The 19,032-nt window shown below is 48.6% G+C and overlaps 2 protein-coding genes across 2 annotated transcripts; both read right to left on the reverse strand.

The window, feature by feature from the left end:
• Positions 1–2,215: 2,215 nt before the first annotated feature.
• IL22RA1 (interleukin 22 receptor subunit alpha 1) lies at positions 2,216–9,298 on the reverse strand. The gene is made up of 7 exons (XM_062508938.1): positions 9,256–9,298; positions 6,928–7,060; positions 6,459–6,631; positions 4,850–5,034; positions 4,264–4,399; positions 3,951–4,072; positions 2,216–3,205 (listed from the first exon to the last, which is right to left on the reverse strand). The coding sequence occupies exons 1-7, from the start codon at positions 9,296–9,298 to the stop codon at positions 2,216–2,218; spliced, it is 1,782 nt and encodes a 593-aa protein (XP_062364922.1).
• A 3,500-nt stretch (positions 9,299–12,798) lies between these two features.
• IFNLR1 (interferon lambda receptor 1) lies at positions 12,799–16,695 on the reverse strand. The gene is made up of 7 exons (XM_062509249.1): positions 16,593–16,695; positions 15,851–15,974; positions 15,403–15,584; positions 14,909–15,051; positions 14,309–14,465; positions 13,894–14,021; positions 12,799–13,701 (listed from the first exon to the last, which is right to left on the reverse strand). Exons 1-7 carry the CDS (start codon positions 16,675–16,677, stop codon positions 12,799–12,801), a joined length of 1,722 nt encoding a protein of 573 aa, XP_062365233.1. The 5' UTR covers positions 16,678–16,695.
• Positions 16,696–19,032: the final 2,337 nt, after the last annotated feature.

Below are 19,032 nucleotides of genomic sequence, written 5' to 3' on the forward strand. Positions count from 1 at the left end.
GGCTGGAATCATTCCTGCCTTTTGTTCAGTCAGGGGTGATGCAGCCCTGAAGATATCTAAGTGCCTGAAGGAGAGGTGGGTGTTCCAGCTCGGGGACACTTTGCATTTTTAGGCACCTCTGTGCATTCTAAAAATCTACTCCCAGCTCCCAATCCAATCCCATCCTATCCTCGGCTCCCACCTGGCCTCCAGAAGGATGACACATTTATTACAGTCTGGCCATGGGTTCTGCAGAGGGATTTGGAAAGGCTTTTAAAATAGAAAATAACATAATTTTAGCAGCAGAATCAAATGCTCTCCCAAGGCCCCCATCCCTTCCACACGACTCTGCCCATACTCATCCTGTGCTGGGGGTTGTGTTTCACAGCATAATCCAAAATGTTCAGATTGTGGCATTTGATTACTAACTGGGAATGTTGTTGACACAAGATATGCAGCCCACAGGCAACTCTGAAAAAGGTAATTGGCATCACTGGCTTTAAATGCCTCTCTAGGAGGGTTTAGTGGAAAAAAATGTTACCCCTGGGGTGTCCCCATCCTTGGGAACAACTCCAGCATTTCTTGTGTGTTGTTTTTTGGGGCACAGAGTACAGGAAGCAGATCAAAGGACATTCCACAAACCCTTTGGTGGTGAAGGGTATGGAGGGAGCTCCCTGGAAATGTCCTGCTGCTCACTGCCCAAGCCATGCATGTATTTCAGTCTTTGATACCCTGACACTTCTTCACCACCCTTGGAATTTTGACCTTTTGGCCTCACAGGGCTCTGGTCCTTTGTCAGTTGTTGGTGCTGGAGCTCAGAGCTGAACCTTGGTCTGCAAAGTTTCTAAGAATATTTTTTTAATCCTGGGTTGAATCATCAAAAAATTTTTACTTCATGAGCCTACGGCTTATTTGCAAAATCACCCCAAAGCAAGTGGAATTTAGCCTTTAGCTTCAGCTTTCCTGGGCTGAGAAAACCCCCAAGTGCACTTGAATTTGGAGCAGCTGAATTTTACCTCTGGTCAGTATTGGTCTCTTTGAGTAAATACTTCCCCATACCAGTCAAACTTTGCTTATTCCTGTAAATGCTTTCACTTCTCTAAAAGCAATGTCCTCAGACACATTTTTTTACCACAGCAGTGGTAAAAATGAACAGGCTGAACTGTGCTTTCCTCTGAATGAAAAATAATCACCTCCTCTGGCCCCTGAATTACAATTTAGTTTGCTTTTGGTGGGGGTCCAAGCGCTCCAAGGACTTTGACTCCCAAAAAATGGGCATGGCAGCTCTGGAGGATGTGCCAGGACCACGGAGCAGGTTCCCAATGGGCAGTGAGGGGTGGGAGGAAGAGCTCCAAACCTCCCTGGTCACCTTTGTGCATTACTGAGTGCATGGATTGAGACTGGGATAAATCGAGATTGAGGGTTGAACTGGGAGTGCTGCAAATCCTCACATCCCTGCCTGCCTGGAATGTGATCCCAGGTGCTCCATCCCTGGGGATCTCAGGGCAGGAAGGGAACGGGTGACTATTGCAGAGGAAGAAAGGAGCAGCACTTGAGAAATCTCAGAACCAGGCCAAGGCTGCATTAATCTGCTGCAGAGATGAAAAGGACTTTATCTTTGTACAGGTATTAAAAAAGGCTTTATCTTTGTACAGGTATTAAAAACCACAGGGGACAGGGACATATTTCATAGAACTGCTGCATTAGGAGCTGTTACACAGTTTCAAGGACTCCTTTAAAGGCAAAGTCCATTCCAGGGAAGTGGAATACTCTTTTCCAAATCCTTTATCCAAGGGTAGCTATTTACCTCTTTTACTGTACGGTGATACATTAAATACTTCTAGGTTTGCATACCTGAATTTCTCCCAAGGGAGGCTCCATCTTAGCCCTCAATTTTTGGTGTTGATAAAGAGTAAACACAGTTTCCGTTGTGATTTTTTGCTAAATTTTCAGTAAACTGAACCTGGGATTGGAAGTTTAAGATTAACATATCTTTTAAATTAATCCAATCCCTAATAAATTTGAGAATATGCAAGAAATAAAGACCTGTTGTTTAAGTGCAAAGGTACAGTACTGCAGTGTAACAAGGAGTAATTCTGTCAGTAAAGGCACCAAACTCCACGATGGAACAGTGACAGTCCTGAGCTGTTAACACAGCCAGGATCAACTGTGGTCTTGCATTGCTTCTGTTTCAGGCAAGAAAACATCATCTGGATTTTAATACCATTAATTCATCCTAATAAAATTCTGCACTATCCTCCTCATCCCACTGCACTTTCAAGTCCAAATCTTTGAAGAGCATGGTGAGGGGAGTGCCCGTGTCCTGGCCTGAGCTGCTGCCTGGGGACACGCTCAGTTCTGTGCAGCTCAGCTCCTTTGCTGCTGGGAACATTTCCATGCCTGCAGTCTCTGGGAGCTGCACTTTGTTTGCAGGATGTGGGAATGACTCTGGCAGCATCCACTGCTCCACGTGCTCCTCTCCAGGGAAGTCGTTCCCAGTCCGGACTGAGAGGAGCAGGGTTGCTGCCAGAGGTGCCAGCAGTTCCTCCTCTGGAGCATAGTCTGGGGCAGCTTTCCCTGCAGACAGCAGCAGGGGCAGCTCTGCCTGTCGTCTGTAGCATCCTCCCTGTTCCAGCAAAGACAGGGACAGCTGGGACACACACTCTGCATTTTCCAGCCCTTCACTCTGCAGCAGCAGCTGGGTCTGCCCAGGGCTCCCCTGGATCACAACTGACTCCAGTCTGTCCCTGCTCTTCCACAGGGCCACCTTTGGCTGCTGCTCTTTGTAATCCCAGTGGCTGCAGCTCTTTCCCAACCCCTGGGTTCCAAGCTTTCCATCCACAGAACAATCTGGAGAAACTTCCTGCAGCTTTTGGTGTGTCTGTGAGCCCTGGCTGTGCTCTGAGCCCTGCACACACAGCCCGTAGGTCATGGCCAGGCTGCTGCTGCTGCCCGGGGCTGCAGGAATCCTCTGCTCAGCTGCCTGAGGGGCGTAAGCACACGGAGCTGGGATGTCCACCTGGGATAGCTGCAATGTTGGAATATCTGCCTGCTCCTGGTAGGGACAGAAGGGCACTGGTGGCTCCAGGACCCAGTCCAGATGTTGGTTCATCTGGGCCAGCTGCACTTCAGGGATGGAAAGGGAAAGTTTGGATAAGCTGAGGGGTTTTATGATGTGCTCCACTGTCAGTGTGAGAGGCTGGAACGATGGAATCCCTCTGAAGTCCTGGTGGAGAAGATAAAAAAGCACCAGTTATTAACAAGAAGTGGTGAACCTTGAAGGTTTGCTTCAGTTACTCTAACATTTTCTTTGGAGAAGTGTCTGTAAAAGCCTGTAACAACCACCAGGGATCTGCTCTGCTGACAAAAAAACTCTGCCTTTTCTTTTTTTTCCTGGACAATTTACCATTCACAGGAATACAGACATTTCTCATTGTGTATCAACTGAGTGGTCTCGAAATACAAGGAAGAAAATCTCCTGCTTTTGCTTTTGCAAGATTTGGCCTAAGCCCTGCAGCATGGAAATAGCATGAAAATCCTTGAGCTCCTTAGCATGAAAACCCATTTCTTGCTGTGGGAGATGAGAATCCCAGGGTTTCAAGGGGAACTGGGCATTTGGGATCCCTCAGGTTTAGCTCCCTAACCCAAGGGGTTCAGTTTGGGGCACCCTAAAGTAACAGTGACCTGCAGTGATTGCCAAAGCAAGCTCATCAACCCTTTAAATGCAGGGGGATGGGTTTAGATTGGATGTTGGGGAGCAATGCTTTGCTCAGAGGGTGGTGAGGCCCTGGCACAGAGCAGCTCTGGATCCCCAACAGTGCCCAAGGCCAGGTTTGGAGCAACCTGGGACAGTGGCAGGTGTGGAACCCATAGCAGGGCATGGACTAAATGATCTTTCAGGTCCTTCCAGCCCCATGCAGTGGTGATTGTGTGATGTCCAAGCTGAGCTGCAGTGGCTGCAGGGCACTCACCAAGGCCCTGGGCTGGGCACTGCGCTGTTTGATGTATTTGTAGATCACATAAGCACTGGCAGCAAAAACCAGCCCAGCACAGAATGCCAGGGCTACCAAACAGTAGAGAACCCACGTCCTGTCTGGGGAAAGAACAAGTGGGGAAAGAGCTGGATTAGAAAAATGTCATAGTTAACTAGGTGATGTCACAGGTTTAGTCTCATAGGAATGAATTTTTAAATTAATAAAACCTTCAGTGCTGAAAATCAATGCATTTTGTATATCCAATATCCCAGCTGGACTTCTCAACTTCCAGCAGAGTTAACAGCCTCACCTGCCAGTGTTTTTACCCAAAACACTTGAGGTTTGCTCCTTCTCTGGAGCAGACACATATAAACTGTCCCGTTGTATTCAGTATCTGGATCCAAGTTGGAAACTTCAAATTCTTTGCTGTTCTCATTCTTTGTCCACTGTTGAAAAGAAAGGTGAAATCTGTGTTTGGGGAAGATTAAATTTTCTTCAATTCAGATTGCATAATTCAACATAAAATATTATTTACTAATAAGGTCTTACAGAGGTCTAATTATTCTGTATGTATGGAACTCTGATTTTTTCTGAATCATATTTACATGCTTTTGTTTTATATTATTTCTGTATTTAATTCTGCATTTCAGTTTCTTAAGATTTGAACTACTTAAGTAATTTTTAGTCACCAATGGTTTTCCTTTTTGCTACTTATACAGTACTATGGGGAAGTACCCAGAATTTAAGAAGAAAACTTAAAGTTCCTGTTGTCCTGAGAGTCAAAGGCTCCTTGGTCAGAGATCAGAAATCTCCCCCATCCTGTGTAAACTGAGATCCTTCCCCAGCTCATCTGAAATGGGATTTCCAGCATCCCAGTGCCCGAGGTTGTGCTTTACCTGCTGCTGTGTCCTCTGGTTGAATATTGTCAGGTGATAATCCACAGCCCCAAATTTGCTGTAAATGTCCTCCACGGTGAGCTGCTGGCCATCCTCACCCCGCAGGGGAGTGAAGGGGGGCCAGATCAGGAACTTGATGGAACGCACATGGGGAATGTGTTCCACTTGTGGTGCCCCTATAACGGCTGGGAAGGGCAGAACAGGCAGTGTCAGCTGACGTCTGAAACACACCCCAGGCCCACTGAAATGGTTATTTGTGTTTGCACAGAAGGTGGCTGAGCTGTGTGAGCATGGCACAAGTCATGCTGAAGACAGAGGTGATTTTGGGGTTCTGTGTTTACAGTGTTTGTCCCCAGGAATTCTCATCCCAGGCTTTTCCAGCTCCATGTTCCCTGTCCCTGTGCAGGAGATGCTCCTTCATGTGTGTGTGAGGGGTGAAATCCCACCACAGACACTCAGGTAAGAGCTGCCCAAATCCCAGTTCCCATCCTACACCAGATTTATAGGCCTTTTGTGCCTGCACTTATCCCTGCTGGCAGGCACACGCTTCACCCAGCACTGAAAAGAGCTTTAATCCAAATTTTCACATCTTTTTTGGTGTAAAGGTCTGAAGGCTCTTCACAACCACTGGCTACTGATGCCACCTTGAATTATTCTTGATGATTTTTCAGTGGGGAAATTTTAGCCACAGAGCCAATAAGGCCCCCAAAGGTTGCATTGTGTCTGCAGCAGGGCTCACTTTGGAGTTGGGACATGAGGTGTCCATTGGAATGGATGCTCATCTCAGTGTTCCATTTCACAGCTCCTGGGACTCGCTGTCCTCAGGTTGCCCATCATGTCCTTTACTCATTTCTTTATTCCTCTCCCTTCTATCACACCTGGCTTTCCCTTTCTCCTCTGATCCCACTTCAGGGGTCAGATCTCAGCTGAGACATTGCCCACTTCTTATTTACCAAAATGAGAATATCCAAATTGCCCAAAATCCCAAACCTCCAAGCCTTCACTCCCCCCCACCCACCAAACACAGAGCCTGAAGACTGAAATGCAAGGAAATGCTGCCATGAAGGTCCCAGGAAGGAGGACTGGTGGTGCAGGGGACCCAGGAAGGAGGACTGGTGGTGCAGGGGACCCAGGAAGGAGGATTGGTGGTGCAGGGGACCCAGGAAGGAGGATTGGAGGTGCAGAGGACCCAGGAAGGAGGATTGGTGGTGCAGAGGACCCAGGAAGGAGGATTGGTGATGCAGAGGACCCAGGAAGGAGGATTGGTGGTGCAGAGGACCCAGGAAGGAGGACTGGTGGTGCAGAGGACCCAGGAAGGAGGACTGGTGGTGCAGAGGACCCAGGAAGGAGGACTGGTGGTGCAGAGGACCCAGGAAGGAGGACTGGTGGTGCAGAGGACCCAGGAAGGAGGACTGGTGGTGCAGAGGACCCAGGAAGGAGGATTGGTGGTGCAGAGGACCCAGGAAGGAGGACTGGTGGTGCAGAGGACCCAGGAAGGAGGACTGGTGGTGCAGAGGACCCAGGAAGGAGGATTGGTGGTGCAGAGGACCCAGGAAGGAGGATTGGTGGTGCAGAGGACCCAGGAAGGAGGACTGGTGGTGGTACCTACTCTCTTTGCGGGGCTCGAACCTCTCGGAGCGCACCCAGCTGGAGGAGCAGCCCCTGGCCCTCACCCTCCCATAGAAATGCTCCCTGTAGTTCTCTGTCTCCCTGCTGAGGTTGCAGAAGAGCTGGGTGATGCTCTGGCACTCACGTTTGCTGAGCCAGGATTTCTCTCCATACCTGAGGTCAAAACAAGGGTTTGGGGTTGTTTGGTTGAGCAGGACTGGAGAAAAATGGAATAGAGAGAAGGAAGTTGCAGAAGGTAAGAGTAGTAACGGAGCAAAGCAACACAAGATGTAAAATATTTTCTTAAATGAGCATCATCTCCCACTTTGAGTAATCCTGTCCTTCACTGAGTTCTCCTCTGAGCAGAACCATAGTACAAGCAGGAGAAACAGCAAAATCAGCTTTTCTCTCTTGGCCCTTCTCTCTCTAAGACCCCAAAGAACAGCCCCGAAAAAGCAAACTTCACATACTGTTTGTATTGGACATCAAACACAGTGCCAGGGGGAATGTCTGCCTCTGTTTCCCACGTCAGGATGTTCTCAAAGTTTGTGGAAGAAAATGCTGCATGTTTCAGACATGATGGTCTCTCTGTAGTCACAATGCCTGAAGGAGCAGAGAAACTGGTATTAAAAAGCATTTTCTAACATCTCAGAATGAAAATGGATCCTGTGGTATTTTGCTAAAGCTGGGCTCAAAAGAAGGAGCTAGAGCAGAACAAGACTTCAAACTGTGTTCACATCACACTCTTGCAGATAACTGACTCATCCCAAAGAAATACAAGTCAGGAATTTTTACAGAAAAACCTCAAAAACTCGAGCAGAGAGAATCCTTGAATTTCTAGTCAGGTTTCTTTAAGAGCCATTAAATGGGTGGTAAAATAAGACAAATAACTTGTTTTCAAGCCCAGAATCAAATCTCTGAATGACTTCTTTCTCCCCCTGCTCAAGGAAGTGACATGCAGACTCAGTGTCACCTCTCTGAAGATGTTGTTCCATTCTCCTCTCATGCTCCAGGTTTTATTGGATGGAAACTGCCTGTATGGAGCAACACCCCATGTCTGGACTCTGGCCTGGGTGTGCCAGGGTGACAGCAAACAACTCAGGCAGCTCCCTGCTTTCTGAGCCCTGCTCCTCTTCCCTGGGGAGAACAGCTCTGCCTTTGGGGGCAGCAATGTCACCTGCCCTGCAAACATGTCCCTGGACAGCAGGATCCCGCTGTGGCCCTGAAGAAAAAGCCCTCGAGGATTTTATCTATCTCTTATCACGAGAAAACACAGTGCAAAATTTTCCCAAGGCTGATCTACAAGTTTCTAACTTCAGGATTTATAAACTCTGATGTCAGATTATAGGCAAACCCTCAAAGGTAAATCATTTCTGCATTATTCAGCTCTTGCTTTGTGGCACTGATAAACACTTGGGGCACGTGAGGGCTTCAGCCTGCAGTGAACAATGTGAAAAAATGGGGTGAGCAAATGAAAATAGCAGAGATGGGCAAACTAAGCACTGGGATGGGAGTGACTTGGACAAGATCTCATGGAACAGAGACTAAATCCCACCTGGATCCTCCAAGGTTTCCCCCCATGGACCAGAACTGAGTGTGAGCAGTTCAAACTTGCTGGCTGAATGGAGGAGGGTTGAGCAGAAAGGCACAGAACCCCTCTCAGTCCTGTGTGTGGCATTTGGGCAGGGAAGTGGTGCAGAAATGGGCTGCTGGCTGCTCCAGATTTTGTCCTGACTTCATCTGCTGCTCCACATTTGCCTCTGCTCATTCCAGGCTCAGCAGGAGGCAGCAGTGTGGGTATGAAGGAGTGGGATTCTCTGTCTGAGCACCCTGAAAACTGAGTCACAAATACCCTGATCTTACCAGGAGTAGGAAATCTCTGTCTTCCCACATTTATCCATGCTAGAACACTGTTATGCAAAGCAGCATAACACAAGCACAGTCAAGTGTGGGCAGGGGAAAACCAGGATATTTCTCAGGGTGACAATCCCTTGGGCTGAGGAGTTTCACAGGGAAGGATCCCAGACACGAGCAGATGAATGACAAAGCTGAATGCTGAAAAGCTGGTGTCTGGAAAGAGCAAGTTTATCCTTCATTCACCCAGCAGTGAGCTTGTCACATCTGGAGTAGGATTAAATGGTTTTTAGAGGGTAGATCTAGATTATGTATGAGGGAGGAATTGCTCCCTGGGAGGGTGGAGAGGCCCTGCATGGGGTGCCCAGAGCAGCTGTGGCTGCCCAATCTCTGGAAGTGTCCAAGGCCAGGCTGGACAGGGCTTGGAGGACCCTGGACAGTGGAAGCTGTCTTAAAGATGAGCTTTAAGTCCCTTCCAACACAACCACTCTAAGACAACTCCCTTATTTTAAGATTACATTATTTGTTTGTACTTCTTTTAGAATCAGGACTGTTCTTGTTTTCATTTGTGCCTTTGCTTAAGACACGAGGAGAGTGATCCAAAGCCCCCTGATACCCGTGAATATCCCTCACTCCTGTAGGATGATCCAAAGCCCCATGATATCAGTGAATATCCTTCAGTCCTGTAGGATTTGGGTTGTAGTGTAGTGACAAACCCTTGGAAGTGAAGGAATCTTTTCCTCTCCCTACTAATCCCTCAAGTGCCGAGCATTCCAGCCACACACACGGGAGTTACTACAAGGAGAAACCAGCACAGAAGAGACCTCAGACAACAAACAGCTTGTTCTCCAGGTGATAATTCAGGAAGCAGGATTGAAGTCCAGACTCCAGGATCAAACAGAAACACCACAAGCAGGCAGAGCAGAGCAGAGCTCAGGACTTACCGACCACTGAAACTCCAGCCAGGACGATCAGAAATGGCTTCATTCAGAACTCTGCAGTCTGGGCTGTGAGAGCAGGCAGTTGATCCTGTTTGCAGGTGAATCACCTTTTACAAGAGCTGAATTCTTTCTTGCCAAGCCAGGTTGGATTTGTTGCTCAGTAACAGAGCTGAGCAGAGCTCCTGTGCTGCCTTCCCTGGGCTCTGAGCTCACAGCTGCTCGGAGCCCTGCGCATGTGTGACACAGGTGAGAGTGACAGCAGGAGCACCTCTCCCCTCAGTCACGCCTGACTGTGCAAAGGTGCACGAGCCAGAGGCTGAGAAAATCCCCAGCTCCTGAAAAAGAGCCAAATACCTTTTTGCTGAGAGCTTCCTGCCTGAAAGCCCTCCCTGAGGTTCCTGGGGTTTGAGGTTTGCTTTTCTGGTCGGGTAACTTGAGCTTGTTACAACTCTAGACATTAAAACTCAGTTCTATTCACCAGGTTGGTTTAATACCTGCTGCAAACGATGCACTTACTTCCTTAAAAAATACTTCTGAATATTTCTGAAAATGAAAGTCATCCAGAGCACTGGGCTTTATACTCATCTATTGTTCTTACTGACCTTGGATGGGAACCAAAGGATCAGCTCATGCCCTGCTGCAGCCTGGGCTGAGCAGGAGCTCCTCAGCTCTGACCTGACTCTGCACCACCACATTCTCTCACCTGATGTGGGAAAGAGGTAGAACAGTGGTGGCCTTTCCATAGGAGAGCACCTGCTGTCCCACAGCCTTTTACAGAGGCCATTGTACACCTACAATGTTTATTTTTCTGTCTGGCTTTACACTTTATAGTGTAAAGTTCTGTTACTGAATCCACGTGATGAGAACTGGGAGTTTGTATGGACAACAAGAAAGGGATACAGTCCCTTTTCCATAATGTGTTCAGTTTTTAGGGTGTTTTTAGGTTTTCAAAATGCAAACCCTGTGTTCTTCTGAAGCTGAGTGTTGATTTCACTGCTCTATCCTTGTGTCCAAACACGATAGAATTCACAAAGCCCTTCTGCTTCCCTCCTCATCCGTGGATTTCCTGTTCCTGATGCCGTTTCTGTTCCCTGCCCTGCTTGGCTGTGAAAGGGCTTTGTGCTTCCACCCCTGCATGGTGCATCACTGGCACTTTGTCATTCTCAGCTGACCTGGACAAAGGCAGAGGCCTCAGGTTTGTTAAGGCAGACACACCTATCCACCAGTGTCTAATTAAGTACAACTATTTGTTAGGGTGTTTCCTGAACAACCTCCTAAAAGTATTTCCATTTTTCCCTTCCCTCACATCGCTGCCTCACGCTCCTGCTGTGTGATGGGGCAGAGCTGAGGGACCTTGGTGTGCACCTGAGCCTTCAGATCTGAGAATAAAACTTCAGACTTTACCTCTGCCCTTATTTCTAGCAAGCTGTCACCTTTTGAATAGCCCAGGAAACATCTCTCTGAATCTTTGGGGACCTGAAGATGTCCAAAACTTGACTTTCAAGTTTAAAATTAGGATTTTATCCTCCAAACTCTCTCGAAGTTTTGATTTCCTCACAGTGTGTGAGGACTGCAGCAAACCTGCTGAGTGCTGGGTGTGAACCCTCCACGTGTGGATGTTGCATCTGGGGACAGGGTGGCTTCACAGCTGGACTCGATGATTTCCAAGGTCTTTTCCTCAGGAAATGACTCCCTGGTGCTGTGATAAGCATGGACCAGCTGCTCTGGGAGGGGAAGCACTGTGCTCTGGCCATGACTGACCCTTCTGCTGGGGAAAACGGCTCTCAAGCCCTGCTGAAAGAGAATGAGGAGTTGGATGCTGCCACCACCTGTCCAGCTCACCTGGCCTGCAGCCTGTCCCTCAGTTCCCCGGATAAGTCAAGAACTGATCCCAGGCTCTGTTGGCAGAGCTGGGACATGTCAAAATCTTTTTGTAGAGGTTACACAACTTCAGCACTTCCTGTAAGTCAAAGTGTGTGGGGGGGTTTCCTTGATTGCACAAGAAATTGGGCGGTGATTATGTTTGGATCATCTGTGTCTTTCCAAATGAACTGGAGGGATAACAATGCAGGATGTACCTAAGGACACTGCAGAGGACAAAGGAATAGTTCAGATGGTTAATTCTGTCCCCTGCTTCCCCTTTTGACTTTAATTCAGGACTTTAATTAGTACAGCTTGGACAAAGCAATTCCCAGTCCCTCCTACCACACCTTACTTCTTCTTTCCCCATTCTCAAAAGACTTCAGTCTCATACCCTCCATCAACACCCTCCCCTCATCTGAGCCCTCTTCCTGAATGCAGAGAATGGCTGCAGAGTGTTTTCCTCTTTCTTTTAATGTTTTGTTTTCCTGTGAGTCCTTTACACAAAGGCTCCTTTTGATCCTGGAGTATAAAGAGCCTTTACAAGGTCATGAAGTGATGGGACAAAGGTGATGGCTGTAACTGCCAGAGGAGAGATCCAGATTAGATACTGGACTGAAATCCTTCCCTGGCAGGGTGGGCAGGCCCTGGCACAGGGTGCCCATGGAAGCTGGGGCTGCCCCTGGATCCCTGGCAGTGCCCAAGGCCAGGCTGGACACCGGGGCTGGAGCAGCCCGGGACAGTGGAAGGTGTCCCTGCCGTGGCAGGGGTGCAGTGGGATGAATTCCCTTCCCACCCAAACCATTCTGTGATTCTTTGTTCAGAGAGAGGATCACAGTCCTGGTTTTCCAGTGACCAGAGTGACCTGGCTGGGAAGTCTCAGAATTCCACTCCAGCTCAGGATAGAGTCCTGTTTTAAAGGTAATGTTTTTTTCAAGATTAGCTGCAGTCCCCCTTTGTAGCTCTGGAAAGCAAAACCACGTACACATGGAGATTTATATAAAAATATTATTGCTGTCAGACATTCTGCACAGCAGGAAGAATTTCAGCTTCAATAAGTATAAAATAAAAAATAAATAAACAAACACGCTGCACCCTTTGGCTTTGGTTCCCTCTGTTGGAACACAGAAGGTGATTCTGCAGGATGAGGTGGAGAACTTTTCATCCCACAAAAACCAGATCTTGCTGAATATCTCTGTAAGGAACTTCCAATCAAGCTCTGCACTTACAGGGAAGCGAAGGTGACACAAAGCAGTTCAAAATCTGCTCCAAATCTACATGCAGACACAAAAGTGCATCTTCAGTTGGGACTGCAGGTCCCAGCTGATTGATGGTCCCACCCAGGGCTGGGTTGTGCTTTTGCCTTTCATTGCCCACATGCAGCAGTTGCCTTGTTCTGGAGTCTCAGGTGATCCCCAGGCAGTGCCCCTTTGCTGGGTGGTCCCTCAGGGGTGTCCCTGCCTCCCTCACCCCTGGCTGGCTCAGGCCGTGCCAGAGCCTGGGCACCTTATCAGAGGGACAGTGACAGTGCAGAGGTGACTTAGCAATCAAATGCACTTTTGTGTCCCTAAAGCCATTGTTTTGATAGGCCAGACATATTTTTTTTTGTCCTTGTTCAAGGATCCTTGTTTGGACATCTGGAGCTCTCCAGCATTTTCCAGGCACTTCCCAGACCTACTGGGTGCTTCAGATCCTTCCCAAGTAATGTGAGTGCTCATAGCCTGGGAATTGCAACTTTGGATAGTATTTTTCCTCTGTATTTGATGTCTCAAATGCATCACTCAGCAGCGTGGACTCGGGTGGTGTCCCTTCTGTAAAACTGTCACTGCCACAGTCACTTGCAATGCCCTCATCCTCTGCCACCTGCAGTGTCCACAAGGGGATGAGCAGCCGGCTGCTGGGATCCTCTCTGGGCTGGGATGTGGAGTCCATGTGCAGCTGCAGATCCATGATGGATTTCTGGTAATCCCTGGAGAAATGAGGAGCCTTCCTGTGTGGGTGGTGCTCATCGGGTTCAGCACAAACTCCCCCCAGCAGAGGCTGAAGGGAGCTCATTCCCTGCCTCTCATCCCTGTTCCCATCATCCTGCCCATGCTCACTGGCACTTGGGAATCTCACATGAGATAGGGAAATCCTTCCCAAGGAGGAACAGAGATAAAGGCATGTCTCCTCCTGGGACCCCGAGGTGTCCACCTCACCCTGCCTCTCTGCAAAGAGAGTGAACCCCAGGGCTCTGAGGTCCAGCACAGATCCTCTGTCCACAGATCCAGATCCTGAGTCCAAGCTCATTTCCCCTGGAGCTGCTGGGGCTGGCTGACAGCTGAAATGTCTCTTTGGATACCGAGGCATTGCATGGTATGGGATCAAAGTGCTGCTGTCCTCTTCCTCCTCATCCGATGATGATGATAATGATGATGATGATGATGATGGGAAAGAAGCCATCCATGGCAGGTGGTGTCCTCCTGGAGCTCTGTTTGTCCTCCTTTGAGGCACTGGCTTCTCTGTGCAGTTCAGATCATCACTGCAGAATTCCTTTTCACTGAGCTCCAAGTGGAAGATTGGTCCAGCAGCTTTAAATTGAGAGAAATCCTACCAGGGAGAAGGAATGAGACAGTGAGCCTGTGATGCTTTTAAAAGAAAAGTTTGGATGTAAGAAAGATTATTGCAAAAATGGGAATTACAAATGTAGAACTGAGAAGTGCAGAACCCCTCACTCCTCCCCAGTTACCCTCTGAAAACCAGCAAGACCCTGAGTGAGGAGATTCAGAATTTGGGCCATACCAAAACCTGAGGCATCTTCCTTTGCTTGGCCTCATGTTTCATCAGGCAGCAGATGAAGGGGCTGGCCATAAAGATGGAGAGGACAAACAGAAGAATCACAACCAGAAGTGGGAGCTCCCAGTCCGCTGCTGAAAAAGACAGAAATAATCTCTTGTGAGTGGTATTTTTATAGGAATTATGGGCTCTACACTGACATACAATATTCAAGGTTTTCAGAAAACATTTCAGGGTTGGCTTTTTTCAATGAAAATATTTCTACAGAAAGCAGGAACTATTCACCAGAAAATCCAACCAGTCCCTTTAACAGGAAGCTTTTTTTGTTTTTCTGTGGTGAAAACCTGATTTTAGTAGAAATCTTTGCCTTGCCCTCATCCCACTGGATGTCTCCCACATCCTTTCCTGAGAAGGGCTATACCTTTGTGGTTTAATAGCACACACACAGGCTGGGAGAACTCGCTGTGCTTCAAGTTGATGCTTTCAAAGAGAGCCCTGGCACTGAAGCAGTAATTGCCTCTGAGAGCAGTGGTGTTGATGGTCACTGTGTCCTTCCTGAAGTAACCTTCATATTTCTTCTGTTGAGAGACAAACAGAGGATTGGGGAGATGATTCTTCATTATTGGGGTGCTGTTTCTGGATCACTTTAGCCCATGGATCCCTTGTGTGGCCCCCATGTGTGGTATCTTCCCCAGGGATGATGGATCCAGGGTGGGAATTCCAGCTGTGCTGGGCTCTGCTCTGCCAGGGAATGCTGCCAGTGGCACCTGGATTGGTTGTTTGAAACCTCAGAGCTTTAGGCTGACTGCAGTGTAACCTCCCCTTCCTGATAAAAATAGGGAACTACCAAAAAAATAAGGATGCACACACACACTTCTACTTTTTGTCTCTGGCTTTGGTTTAGCTCTGGTTTGGCTGGTTCATTTCCCCCAGACGTGGATCCAGTCCCTCCCTTCCTGCCCAGAGCTTTGAAGCTCTTTCAGTTCCTCCATTTCATCTAAAAAGAGTCGCTTTTACTGACCTTGTCTTCAGATCCTGCTTCCCAGAGGTTCAAGTCATACTTCCAAGTGAGGTCCTCCACGCAGGTGGGCAGAGGGAAGGAGGCACTCACATGGATGGAATTCTCCCTGACATTCAGGCTCAGCACGGGGGGAGCCAGTTCCACTGCAATTGAGTGAACACACCTGAGACTGGGGCTTGCTTGGCTCTTACCTCCCCAGCAGTGACACCTTCCATGGCTGGTCCTCACTTCCAGCTGTTATCTTGTGATAAGAGGGAGGCAAAGGACACCTCTTTTATCTAAAACACCCCAGAGAGCTTGAAGCCACTTTGTTCAGCTGATGAACAAATCCTGACGCTTGCTACAAAATTCATCCTCAGATGATTGCAGCTCCTTCCTGTTCCTGCTCACTCAAATCTCTGCCACCCCTAAAGCTCCTGGATACCTGTGGGGTGTGGTCTATCCATCTTGTGGGAATGTCCTTCCATCCAGGCTGTCACCTGGCAGGCACTCACCATCTGAGTAGTAATCCTTGAACTGGGATTTCACCCACGGCGACTGGGACCGTCCCCAAAGCGCTTTCACCCGAGCCCGCACTTTAACGTAGAAGTTGGGGAGGGCACAAGTCAGATTGCAAAAGGATCTGGGGATGTTTTTGCAATGAAGAACTTTCATCCATTTGTCCAGGCGATCCTGGCTGAAAGGAACAACCACATCAAAATATGAAACACGTTCTGCTGTGATTTCTAGAGCAAGAGAAGGAAGGGTTTGGGAAGGTGGGGAGCAAATGGTGCTCAGAACACTTGGAACTTTGGAACGCTTCCCAGATGGATCATGTTTAGTTTTTTGGTGGAAGGTCACTGATCATTAGGACATTAATCATTAGTCATTAATCAGGAGAGATGCCCAGTAGTGTCAGCCCTGTGCCACCCCTTCAATCAGACGTGGTTTGGGAGCTCTTACCTTTCATACCTCACAGTGTAGGTCACATCTGGGGGAGAGCCTTGCCCTGGAGCCCAGGTCAAAATCATGGCAAAATCCTTTGACAGCAGGGTCACATTTTGAGGAGGGAGAAGTTGAACATGACCTGATCAAAACGGAAAATTATGTGAATGATTTAAAAATATCTTTGGGGACAGGAAGTACTACTTGGTTCTCACTAAGGTGATGTCAAAATTTGAGGCAGAGCCATTCATTAAAGCCTGGAAATCAGCTCTGGAAGCAGGTGTGATGCAATGTTTTCCTCATCTCATAAAGCATCTTCATCTCAACAGCTTTTAGAATCAGGACTGACATTTGTGTGAACAATCTGCTTTAGAATTTCGAGTGTATTTCCTGTAGTCTCACTGGATTTCACTGATTTACAGCCCACAAACTCCACCTGACTCCCTGGACAGGGCAGACATGGCTGTCTCACACTTCTCATTCAATCCCAGTCCTCCAAGGGCAGATCCTACCAGCAATTCAGAGCTGCAGGTTTGCTCTGGATATTCTCCTGCCCCTATTTATTCCAGTAGATCACTGTGTCCATTGCTGGCCCTCAACAAGACACCTTCCATAGGCAGATTTTAAACTGTAGCTTCTTTACCGTGGAATATTCCACTTTATGTAAATCATTCCCATTTAAATTGATCAGAATTAATCTCTCCTCCTACCAACAAAGCCATATAGTGAAAATAAAAGTAGCACTCAGGTGTGCACGTACCTCGAGCCTGCTGCAGAAGGCACAGAGCCATCAGGGCTCCCACCATCCAGCCACACATGCCAAAGCAGAATTTTCCACTTGTCATAAATGTCTCTCCTTGATCCATTCTCGTCGTGTTTCCTGTCTGAATTCCAGAGGATTGGGGAGTTCTGGAGCTGCACACATGCGCCCTGCCTCGCTTCCTGGTCCAGCCCTGCACGTGTGACTGGGAGAGGAGCAGGTGTGTGAGAGGGTTTTGGGGAAAAGGAGAGGTAAAGGTTGCAGTACTGCGCCCTCCAGCTGAGCCCTGGCACAGGGGAAGAGCTGCCTCATCTTGGGAGACACCTCAGTAAAACTCTGACCTTTGGCACTTACCCGCATGGCTGTGAAATATTAATAGAACTTAAATAAGGTTTCAGTGCAGGAGAGAGCTATTACTAACCTAGCAACAATAAAAATAGTGAGATTGGGGACTCTGGGGTTTACAGGAGATCAAAGATTTTCTCTTAGTTGATGTTAGCACAATGTTTTTCAAGAGTTAGGGAATTACTGCACTGTGTAGCTTGGGGAGTAAAGTGCAGAGATAGGAGAGGATCTGTCCCCTGCCAGTGTGGGCACATGAGAGGACCTGGACCTCTCTGCCACGCTGCCAAGTGTGCCCAGGGCTGTGCTTGGAATGGCTGTGCCACTGCAGGAGAAGGGGAGAAATCCCTGGCTCAGTCATTGTTTGGCACTTCAGCTCTCCTGCCTTCCCATCACAGGCAGCAGGGATGGATCAATGAAGTTAGCACACAGCAGAGTTACAGCAGCTCACACAAAAGGGATTTTCCTGGGTCTTCCCCTGGTGGAAAACTCTCCCAGCCCAGCAGACAGCCCAGCACACAGCCCTTTGAACCCTCAGAGCCTGGAAGTGACCTGGCAGTGTCAAGTTTTGGGTCAAAGTCACCATTTCCTCCAAAAATCTCCATTTCTTCTTACCATGGGTTTGTTACCGTGGCTGTTTTAGTACCTCTGTTTAATTTCATTTAATTTTTATGGAGTTTCTTTTTCTTGTGAAAAAAAAGAATTGTAATCCTTTCTAAGGAAAATGAAAGGTCTGGAGGGTTTATCCCCCTTCAGCATCCAAACTGCAGAGCCACAGGCATGGCTCTTGTGCTGCTGGACAGGACCGGGAGCAGCTCCAGGGCCGCTCATTCGGGTCTGCCTGAGAGCCCTGGGGCAGCTCCTCCCCAGGGTGACTGTGATCTTTAATAAGCGTTCACAAGAGGTGAATCTTATCATCGTCATCATCACCATCATCATCGTCATCATCATCCTCATCACCATCGTCATCATCGTTTCCTGGGAGCACCCGCGCTGAGCTCTGTGCTCCACCGGCCTCTGGCACACCGGAGGAGCTGTCGCAGGAGGAGCTGTCGCGACAGGAGCTGTCTCCACCCGGGCTGGGGTGGCCGATGCCACGAGGTGTCGCTGCCTGTCAAACAAAAAGCGCTTTTCTCCAAGCCACCCCGCTGAAAACTTCGGGAACCGCTGAAACTCGTGCTGAGCAGCGGGCTGGAGTGATTCCCGGAGCATCCTCCCATGGCACAGGGAGCACAGCACACCCAAAAAGTTCTGCTGTTCTCTGGCTGCTGCCCAGGCAGGGATCAGGTGCTGGCAGGAGCTGGACCGTGAGCTGTGTGTGACAGGAGGACACGGGGCTGTGCTCTGGGACCCTGCTGTGGAGTCCTGTGATGCCTTTAGGATAAAAGCAGGGATGGACTGATACCAGCCTTCATCCTTGGGCAAATCATGCTGTGCCTGTGTTCTCCCACCGGTTTACTCCTATGGAGTATAGATATTCAAATATTCTTATCCAAGAACACAACTGGATTGCATGGATGGGACACAATCCTGTGCAGTGTGCTTTAGCATGACCCCCTGTGCTCCTTTCCATCCTGCATCCTGTGATGCTGACAAGTGCTTTGGGATGGGGCTGTCATTCCATGGCACAATGGCTCAGCCACCCCTCACTCTGTGACACCAGGATCCCTAGGGGACTTCCCCCATTTTCCACCTCCTCCCTCCCTGCGTGCAGCAGATGATTCAGCACAGGAGGGCAAACCCTGCAAGCTCCCCTGAGTCAGGCTGACAGGTACCTGCCCTCCTTGAGGAAGGCACAGCTGGGGCTGTGCTTGGGTTTTGGGAAACCTTTGGAAGCAACAGGCAGCACCAAATGTCACCCCAGCTCCTTCCCTTTGCTCTCAGCCCACCCAGGAGCTGTTCTGGCAGAGCTGTGCGTGCTGCAAGCTGGGAGCTGGGGAGGGAGACTGAGCCCAGGGAACAAAAAAACAGATTAAAAATTGTAACAGGGCACTCCTGGTACAGGTGGCACCATGGGAAATCTCTGATCCATCAGTGAGCATGATAAAATACTCCTTAGCCCCCAAACTAAACAAAAAGACATATTCTGAAAGTGAGA

This window comes from Cinclus cinclus, chromosome 26 (assembly GCF_963662255.1).
Source record: "Cinclus cinclus chromosome 26, bCinCin1.1, whole genome shotgun sequence".
Classification (NCBI taxonomy): Eukaryota; Metazoa; Chordata; class Aves; order Passeriformes; family Cinclidae; genus Cinclus; species Cinclus cinclus.

What these genes read in the sequence shown, in the direction of transcription:
- IFNLR1 (XM_062509249.1), bottom strand. Translation starts at nt 16,677, where the DNA reads ATGACAAGTGGAAAATTCTGCTTTGGCATGTGTGGCTGGATGGTGGGA. An exon ending in AAGCAGGATCTGAAGACAAG is followed by an intron (nt 14,466 to 14,908) that starts GTCAGTAAAAGC and finishes GTCTCTCAACAG; the next exon opens with AAGAAATATGAAGGTTACTT. An exon ending in GGAAGATGCCTCAGGTTTTG is followed by an intron (nt 13,702 to 13,893) that starts GTATGGCCCAAA and finishes TCTCCCTGGTAG; the next exon opens with GATTTCTCTCAATTTAAAGC.
- IL22RA1 (XM_062508938.1), bottom strand. Translation starts at nt 9,298, where the DNA reads ATGAAGCCATTTCTGATCGTCCTGGCTGGAGTTTCAGTGGTCG. An exon ending in GTTCGAGCCCCGCAAAGAGA is followed by an intron (nt 5,035 to 6,458) that starts GTAGGTACCACC and finishes TGCCCTTCCCAG; the next exon opens with CCGTTATAGGGGCACCACAA. An exon ending in GTGCCCAGCCCAGGGCCTTG is followed by an intron (nt 3,206 to 3,950) that starts GTGAGTGCCCTG and finishes CTTCTCCACCAG; the next exon opens with GACTTCAGAGGGATTCCATC.